General features: G+C 38.9%; 1 protein-coding gene across 1 annotated transcript in view; it reads left to right on the forward strand.

The window, feature by feature from the left end:
- Positions 1-7,564, forward strand: part of gna13b (guanine nucleotide binding protein (G protein), alpha 13b) — a 24,884-nt gene extending 17,320 nt beyond the window's left edge. Inside the window, exon 5 of the mRNA XM_014025578.1 lies at positions 3,882-7,564. Within this exon, the coding sequence (XP_013881032.1) occupies positions 3,882-4,253 (372 nt within the window). The 3' untranslated portion in view covers positions 4,254-7,564. The remainder of the gene's footprint in view (positions 1-3,881) is intronic.
- The last annotated feature ends 2,514 nt before the right edge of the window (positions 7,565-10,078 follow it).

Genomic DNA, 10,078 nt, shown 5'->3' on the forward strand with positions numbered 1-10,078 from the left:
CTCGTCAGGCCTGTCCGAGGCCTGCTTCGAGGCAGTGAATCTTGTTTCTTCACTCGAGGTGACCCATACAAGTGATCAAGTTTTTATTTACTGTCTGTAGAAATGACTGGAAAATTCATGGAATTAATATCCCAGAAATGTATCTTGTTGCATCTATGTCACAAATAAATGACACAGTTTTTACATCAAAATGAAGGTCCAGCACAGCATGAGCAAGGTAGAGTTAATAAGGTTGCCTGTGGATGTACCGTATATACACACTCTCTGGACAGAATGACAGATTGCTTTTGAGTGACTTGGATTATTACAAAAAAAATCCCAGGATTTTTATTTTTCATTTAAACTAATGGTGTCAGGAGTTTCCCTTTAGACAAGTGTTTTTGAGACTGGTGTGAACTGGTCTTAATAACAAACAACAACACCAGCAGATAAACATGACAAACCTGTAGGAAAATACAGCGAGGCAGAAGATAAAATGTACCCAAAGAAAAAAAACTGCCAAAAAGAGGAAATACTAGTGGAGGAAGAGACAAGAGCTTAGGCTCAGATCAAAAGCAGAACCTGTGTGATACTCTGAGTTTCTGTCCGTAATGTCCTCTTTATGTCTTCCTGTTTCCATTCAAATCTTCAAMGGGTGGTCACATGGCTTTGTTAAAGGCCCAGCATCCTTTGGGAGGAAGGCATTTCGCCTTTCATTCCAGAGTTTTAAACTAAAATCATCTCACATTCAATGATGGAGTTGTAGCTTTTTATTCAAACCTCAAAAATAAGGTTGTGCACTCGGGATGCAAACTATTAATAGGCATACTTGTTAGTTAATTGTTACTTAATTGTTGGTTAATAGGTTATTAGATTAAAAACTGTCCCATTCAATTAATTTAAAACATCTGCTTAGATCGGAAAGATGCATCCTTTCTGYGGCTCTGTTTCAGTCAAAAGTAGAAACTTCAAACTTTAAACCAGTTGTTGATACACCAAGTAAAACCGGAGTTATGATAAATAGTTTACACACCTTTTATTTAAATAAAAGACAGGTCAATTTGATGTGCATTGTGAAACAAGCAGGAATCAGCAGATAATACAGTATCATGGAAAAAACACAGCAATCCACAGTCAGTTTCTTTTTTTCGAGCCAGAAAAATCTAAACCCCCGATCCTTTTTTTTTAATAAGGCCCAAATTTGTCCAGCAGCAAAAACTCTACTGGATGAAGAAAAAAAAAAAGACACAAAAGTTAAATGAAGTTTGGAGGCTGGCACAATAAATAAGATAAAACTTTATTGTCATTCTACAAAGCACAATGAAATTACAGTTCAGAACACATGTTAACAGAAATTAAAATATAATGATGTGAAGGGAATTTGTGATCAATAAATGGAAGTCTGAATATARCATAAAACCAGGTGAATGTCTTGTAAAAACTTTATTCTCGTCTCTGACTCCACTCAGCTCCGGCAGCTCACACAGTCAGGCCTCAGCAGTCAGAAGGCCTTGGCGCCTTCTCAGAAAAGCAAAGCAGTTCTCTAACAGCTGCTCTAAGAGCAAGAACTAACAGAAAATCTCTTCTACAAACGTCTGCTTCACTGTATGAATCAAACTTTTAACCTTTTTAACTCTGCCTGGTTACCCCCCCTGGAGGTGTTACCTTTTACGTCAGACGTTAGAACATACCCAACTTTATTTTGAAGACRGAACACATTAATATGAATCGCCGCTCATCAGTTAATTGTTAGTTGATTATTAAGACCAATCAACTTTTATTGAATTCATTAATTGATCAGCATTCCTATTGCACACAGTGTGATATGATACTGCAAGATTTCATGCTTAGAGTTGTTATAGACCCTGTAAGACCTCATTTTGTRATAACAAMGCATTATGTAATAATGTAATAAAATCAGGCTTCAAAATGTAATRAACTCGCACTAAAACCGCATTATGTAATAATTGATGCAAAATGTAATAAAAGTCTTCAAYGCATTTTGTAAWACTCTCAAGTCACATTATGTAATAAMGTTATTACATTTTGCTGCAATTGTTARCGAATGTGGTGGTGTGATAATCTGGTGCATTATGCAATAAACAAGTAAAAACCAGTATTTCTTTTCATCCTAATCAATATACTTGTAATAACTGTCCTGTTGCAAATACTACATATTTAAATCTTTAAAACTTTGTTAAACACTGAACTTCTCATTATTTATTTGCATTTTCAGATTTACTGTCCTGATCCCTGTTACAGAAATTATTCACTTTGTAGACAACTCCCAAAATACAGTATATCTAAAAGTTAGTTGTACATACATGTCAACCCCTTCAGACGTTTATCTGTATAATGAGCCATAAAAATATGTAATTTTCGCAAAAATAATTTATTAATCACATGCAGGGGGGTTGGGGGGTGCAGGCGGACTGTCGGCTGTAACAATATCAGAAGGAAATGAGGGTTGATGAACTTGTTTCGAGCAGTACAGTGGGTTGGAAGTGGATATTTGATGTTAATAATTGTTTTTTAACGTCCTACAGGCTCTGACATGTTGAATAAATTAGAAACTAAGCTTTTGAAAGATTCCATAAAACATTCCAAAAATCCGTGAGATTGCTCTATACCTATACCTGCAAAATGACATAAAATCTGTGTAAATTACGGACAATCCTTACAGCTTGACATGGTGGTATTGAAACATGAGTTGTAGGTGAGGCTGCATCTTACATTTTTAACAGGATATCTAAATAAAGAGACGTACCTTCGCTCTGAAACCAGTCTTCACAGAAGCGCCCYCCAGTTTTCATATTGACCCTGTGTTGCATCCTTAGTTTTCAAGTTCATGTTTTTGTCCTCGAACTAGTGGAAACTCTTGCACTGCTCTGAGTAAGACAACTTTGTTTATATAGTTTAATGTGTTCCTTCTTTAATTGCAAGAGGTTGACTAATATAACACATTATTTAAGTCCAGGAAATTGTTGYGATTCTGTTTSCATTAAACTGTTGGATCAWTTGCTTCTTTCATTTAATACCAACAGAAACTTTACCCTTTTTCCTTTAAATCATATATTTTCATTTTTTTTGGAAGCCAATGTGTTAGGAAAAAAAAGTTTTACATGTCTTGATCGTTCTACCTTGAACGACTTTTAGAATAATACGCAAGAATTTGACTGAAAATGCAAATAAAAGATGAGAAGTTCAGTGTTTATTGACCAAAGTTATAAAGATTTAAATATGTAGTATTTGCAACAGGASAGTTATTACAAGTTAAKTAWATTGATTAGGRTGACAGTTTTTGATTGTTTATTAAATAATGCMCCAGATTATCACACCACCACATTMGGTAACAATTGCCGCACAATGTAATAACGTTATTACATAATGCGGCTGAGAGTTTTACAAAATGTGKTGAAGACTTTTATTACATTTTGCGTCAATTATTACATAATGCAGTTTTAGYGTGAGTTTATTACATTTTGAAGCCTGATTTTATTACATTAATACATAACGTGTTGTTATTACAAAATGAGGTCTTACAGACCCTTAGCTACTACCACTCTAAACTTTAGCTAATATCTGTAAATTTGAGCAGGTTACAGCCATTATTATCATTTTGTTGTACTGTCAGTTGGCTGTGATGAGTGTCTTGACTTTGGTTGACTCTAAACTTTKATGAGCAATAGATATACATCCAYTGATTACTTTCTGAGAGTTTCATTAACAAATTCACAGACACAGACAAAACATTATTGATTATTGCSTTTGTCTTTCAGCTGCAGGGGATAAAAAAAAACAATTCAAAAAGAAGGAACTTTTTTAAGACGCTCAGCAAAGTACTTTTTATCAAACAGAAACACGTCATCCCTGTTGTTTCGTCTGCGTTCTGACACTTTCAGGTGCTGATGGAAGACCGGCAGACGAACCGGCTGAGCGAGTCCCTCAACATCTTCGAGACCATTGTGAACAACAGGGTGTTCAGCAACGTCTCCATCATCCTGTTTCTGAACAAGACGGACCTGCTGGAGGAGAAAGTGAAGCAGGTCTCCATTAAGGACTACTTCCCAGAGTTCTCCGGCGACCCCACCTGTCTGTCAGACGTCCAGTTCTTTCTCGTGGAGTGTTTCCGCAAGAAGCGCCGCGAACAGCAGCTGAAACCACTGTACCACCACTTCACCACAGCCATCAACACAGAGAACATCCGGCTGGTGTTCCGCGACGTCAAGGACACCATCCTGCACGACAACCTCAAGCAGCTGATGCTGCAGTGAGCGACCGGATCAAACCGGGGCAGGGAGGGGTGAGGAGGGCTGGGTCCGGGCAGACAGAAATGGGCATCACAGTGCCTTTTCCCTAATGGCGGCCCATCGTTGGAGCGGCCTTAATGTAGACATTTTGAACTCAGACTGTGTATTAAAGCCACCACTACTACAGCCATCCCCCCACCACGCTCTGCCTTACTGAGTTTTTCTTCACTCTGACTGTTTAGAGCAACTGTGACTGAGAGCTGCAGCCTTATTCTGACTCATCAAACCACTGTAAAAAACTTAAAGCCTGGTTTATACTTCATGACAAGTCAGAAATTGTCTCGCTGACGTGGTTGCATGACAAAAATAGCCTCTCGCACTGTCTCGTGCACCAACCCCTGACAACTACTTTTTGCAAGAAGTGTGCCAAGTGTGTGTCCGACCATTGTGGATGTGTGTGTTTGTGAAAAGTGGCCGCAGTATGTGGATCTCATTGCGGCTTGCTGAGGATCAGCTGACTGGGGCTGTTAGAAAATACAGCTGTCTTTACCACACTTCCAGCAGCATTTGTAAAATTAGCCAAAATAAAATTGATAAATAGTGAAAGAACTTTAGAAAAAGGAGATCATTTGTGCATGGATCAGAGAGCTCACAAACAGGTGGGTCTTCTGTCTGAGGCAGAGGGCTCCTCCTCCAGGCAGCCATGGCTGTGTTAAGAAGTGYACCATGGCAGGGCAGTGTAGACACATTCCTGTCTCTGTACACGTTTACAAAGCAGCACATCTGACTAACAGAAATGACAGATCTTCCTCTAAACATCCACTCTGCCAAACATGGCACTGTGGTGTCGCTGTTTGTGCTGCGGAGGGAGGACAACAGGAGAACTTAGCAGGATTTCTCCTCCACAGTTTTTCTTTCAGTATACATTATCCATGTGAAAAAAGTCTCACAATCACGTCAGCGAGATCTGATGTCTTAYATCTTATGGAGTATAACCAGAGCTGAAGAACCACCACTCTCTGTCTCCCCATCTACACTTCCCCTAAAGCGAGTATGTCACTGGACTGCMACTGTTGGAGATTGTGAGAAGAGTCGCAATTAATTTTCTTGTCATGTCGTTGAATTCTGAGTGTTTGTGWTTGCTGTTCATGCATCTGTGTTTAGAGTGGCCAGTTTTTGAAAATTGTGACTTAATTCTACRTGCATGACTTGCATCTGTATTCTAGACCGTGCACAGTATTTAGTTGCGGACCTCTGCCAAAACTGGACCTGCCTCAGCCTCCTTTGTACTCACTTCAGCAGCCACCCACATTCATGATTTAATGTACACTTAGAAAATGAAGAGTTAGACCAGGGTTTTTTGTTTGTTTAGTTCTTTGTATTTTTTTATCCTTGGTGTAGATCTGGACATTTGAGGCTGTAGACTCAGATGTTTTCAACTCATAAGGCGAGCTAATGTGCATGTGTCAAAATACAGTTTTGATCGGAACATGAGGACTTCATTATGAATGGGCATTTTAGGTAAAAACACTTTTTAAACATACTGATAATAATTCAGATTTTAGAATATTTAACCCTCCACCACAACATCTGTCCAGTTTTCTGGCMTTTTCCAATCCTCCTAATCTGGTCCAGTTACCAGCTGTGGCCTTAAACATAGGACCAAATTGCAGTGATTCATGCTTCTCACACAGTCTGCCTTTTCTGTCTTATTCTGCTGCAGGACTTAAATAATAAAACACAAGTTTTAGCACAACAAGAAAACTGCAAGAGCAGACAAATGTGTCTTAATGGTGCAACTCGCAGCTGAGTAYGTGGAGGAACCCCTGCAAACGTTTCGAGACATTTTGTAGCCTTCCCCACAACTTGTTGGCCAGCTCGTCTCCAGCAGGCGCAGTCCAGTGAGATACCAGCTTAACATCCTTTATCGTACCTTCCTGTGTATTCCTATCCATACATTTAGCTTTAAACTTGCTTCTCTTCTCTGTTTGTGGGGGAGGCGATTGTTTCAAATCAGCTAAGCTGCCTACAGGTGTCAAACAAATGCTAAATCCTGTGCCTTCTTTTGTAAAACTCACTTGGTTGTGTGTCATGTTTGCTCACAAACACACAGATAGGAACTCCTCTTTCTTAGTCCACTTCTAGTTTGTTTCTAATCTATGAACCTACTGTATGTACCTATGCATTTTTCTTTAATTTATGTGTTTTTGAAGTTTACACTTCGGGGACTTGTGACTTCTGATGAACACTGTTACAGTTTATTTAAAGTGGGGGAGAACTGACAGAAGCACTGTGTTAAAACCTGAGATGTGTTTGGCCTTCTCTCGGGGCTCAGTATTAACCAGTTCTCTGTCATTTGAAGCCAACAGAGCTGCTATGACCATGCCCTGACACATTTGAAAGGTTTTTTCTCTGCCAAAAGTCTCCTTAAGCTTCAAAAGCAAAATAAAAATGTAGTCGTCCTTTAAAGTGAGCAAATGTTTCCGTGAGGATCTGGACTGAAATGCCCCAGGTTCTTCCTGGTATTAAAAGATTTTGTTAACTGGACAGCTTTGCCTTCATGCTTGCCAGTAATTGTTTTGCCTCAGTTTGGGCCATATGACGGGCATAGAGCTGCAGCAATCAGGACGTCAGAACAAGTATCTTCCTAGTTCAAAGTTTCTGTAATTGTCAGTGGAAAAAAGACAATTGCATCTGCTTAAGATCTTAAATTATCAATTTTCTGAGATTTTCTTGGGAAAAGTTGAATCAAGAAAAGTAAGTTCCTTAATTGTTAAGAATATTAGAAATTTAATGTGCAAACTGAAAAAAGTTCAGACCTGGGGAAAGCCCAAAAGATTTTTTTTCTTCTGACGAAATTGACCGTATCGTCAGAAGTGGTGATTATGAGGCACGAAATGTCTTAATTTTCTCTGTCCTGAAGAGCCACAGTGATGCCAAGAGAATACTGGCTTCCTGCTCTGCTTTATTCACAGTTCAATCTTTGAGGGGAAAAAAAAGTTTAAACTTCAGTTTTGATTTACTGTGTAATAGTGCAAAAATGTTTGATTTGAAGCTGCRAGCTAAACTCTGAGCTGAATCATCTGTAGCATGTAGCTTTAAAAACTGTCCATCCTGAAAGTGCTCCGAAGTTTGAACTTTCTACRTGTTTTAGATCTGAATCGTCTGAACCAGAAGCGTGTGGGGTCCTGTGGTCTCCTGTGGAGGTGATGGTAGATTATTTGTCCAGGTTGAAGATGGTCACATCCAAGCCTTATTCAATCCTTTAGTTTTTTTTTTTTAACCACAAAGTGTTGTGTAATAAAGTAACRGTGGTGAGGCTGTGCTGTCTCGAATCCTTTGACTTTTCTAAATGATCCCTTCCATACATCCGTAATTAGAAACAATAGGGACTTTGCTGCCAGCCTGTTTGTTAMTGATCAACCTCACATTGTTGTATAGAGTATTTGTACAGTTGACATTGTAACTTTTGAAGGCCCTGTCACTCTATGTTTTAGACAACTTGTGCCAACTTATGAAAATGTTCAATTTTACTCATCAGATATATATTCAATCTAATTGTTAGAATTACAGTATTTATAGGGCCTTAAGAGGTTTCCAGTAGATTTTTAAATTTGCCTTCAGCTTAGACATTTTTAGTGTTGACAAACTTTTCATAAGTTGTCTAAAACGTCATAGTGTGACAGGGCCTTAACTTTATGTATTTCTCGCAGAGGCACTAATATCCAGAGTCACCAAGAAGTCGTTAATGTTACTAAATTCATGCAATTAAAATTTTTAATTTATTTTTTATACATTATATTTTTTCAGGAACTACCACATGCAAAATTAACCCGCTTTCATTTCCTATGGAATTTCATGGGAGCCTTTGTTTCTTATCAACTGTGACTGCCAGCAATTTATATTCTGCTGAACATACACAGAGTTTTAAGCAACRCCCCTGAATAACATTTTATACAGCAAGATCTCATACATGTATTATGTTCATTTTATATCTCACAAGTGTGGGTGTGTATTTTCTTCTTACCTGGTGGGGTCGATTTTAACCATTTTCCAACGTAAGAACTGTGTATATCAACAAATGTCAACTCATTCATAAAACAACCAAAAAAAAATTGTTCAGATGTCTTTGCATCCAGAAAAGATGAGTGATGTTTTATGTATACTTAGTTGAGATTCAGTACTTTGTGGTTTAAAGCTGCAGGATGACTTCGGGAGTTAGAAGCCTGACGTCGCTGCCTTCATTTCTGGTTTACTCAGCAACTGGTGTTGAGCGTCTCGTAGACAAAGCAATCCTGCTTGGTGTCAATTCATAGCCTTGTAGATGAACTCCAGCATGACAGTAGCTGACGAACCTCCCTCACCTCAAAGTGTAAGGGAGCGACTCATTCATGCCCACTTCAACAACTGGGGTCTACAGCCTGCCTGTATTTGCTTCACACGACTTTAAGCTGTTTAAACCTTAATCAGCCTGTTTTTTTGTGAGAAAAGTCCTTTCCAACAGCCATTGAGGAAGAGAACATTGCTCAGACTCTCGGCTATTGCAGGCTCTGTAACTGAAAAGTCACATTAAGCAAAAACAATCGACCTTGTTATCAATCCACACTTCATCTACTAGCCATGCTTTCCAGTCTCCAAATAAATGTTTGCGTGCTCAACACAGGGTTCAAATGAGATAACCCTTTCTTTTACAAAGTTCACAGCACAGCTATAGTGACTCAGCATGAGAACCACAGACTCAGCAGTTCCATGAGCATTTGCGGTCCGTGTAAACGAGGATTTTTCACCTGAATCAACATCTAAAAAACCCGTGTTCAGCAGAAGTGTCCGCGTGAACAGGGTCTGTGAGAGCCTAGCTACCATTCAGAGAAAACTTGTTTCAACCACCTGTATTGTTCCTCCTCAGTCTGACGTTTGACCATCAACCAGACCTCTTACTGCCCTAAAATGCAAACCTTCCCATTTAGTTTTGTGTTCATTCATGGGACAGAAACTGATAATCAGCTAAACAAAGTTTAATTTTTCTTATTGACATTACAAATGATATAAAAATTAGTGTATATTCCAATTACAGGGCTTCACTCTACTCCTCATTAACGTCTGTTCAGAGATACTGCAGAATCAATCAATGGTCCAACATCAGAAATGTGGGTTGAGTTCCAGCCTTTGAACACTGGACCAGCTCTTCTTCCTTCCTAGAGCACTTGGGGGAAGCGGATTGGAGGTCCGATTGTTGTTCAGTCACTACACAACTGGTGTTTGTTCACATTGCTAGCCCCTTCTTGGTGGGAGTTGGACTTGTCCAGGGATACCTGTCATCAATTCTGTTCATAACTTTTATGGACAGAATATCTCAGTGCATTCAGGAGGAAGAGAAAGTCTAGTCTGATGGCCTCAGAATTTAGTTTTTGCCATTTGCAGATAAAATGGTCTTGTTGTTGTCATGCTACAATYTCCAGCTCTCATTGGAGCGGTTCACAGCCAAGTGAGAAAGGTTAAGATGATAAGGCCTGACCACTACACTAGAGGTTAGGAGACCATGCACCTGGCAAACACCTGACACCAGAGTTCACTCCTCTCTATGCTAAGAAGAGGGAGACACGAAGAAAATGAAAAAGCAGGCAAATGAAAATTATTCTTTAAGTTATCGTATGATTTTTGATTTATTGTTTATTGTGACAGGTCTAAAGATGGGCAACTTATCCAAAACAGGGCCATGGTCTGCAATCAGAAAAAAAGAGGATTACTCTCTCTGGGTGTCTTTGAAAATACAAGCATCKAATTTTAAACTTTTCAGGAACCCTCTTAGAAAACCCAATAACCCATACCTGACAAAACACACAAAGTAA

This window comes from Austrofundulus limnaeus, unplaced genomic scaffold (genome assembly GCF_001266775.1).
Source record: "Austrofundulus limnaeus strain Quisiro unplaced genomic scaffold, Austrofundulus_limnaeus-1.0 Scaffold486, whole genome shotgun sequence".
In the NCBI taxonomy this organism is placed as follows: domain Eukaryota; kingdom Metazoa; phylum Chordata; class Actinopteri; order Cyprinodontiformes; family Rivulidae; genus Austrofundulus; species Austrofundulus limnaeus.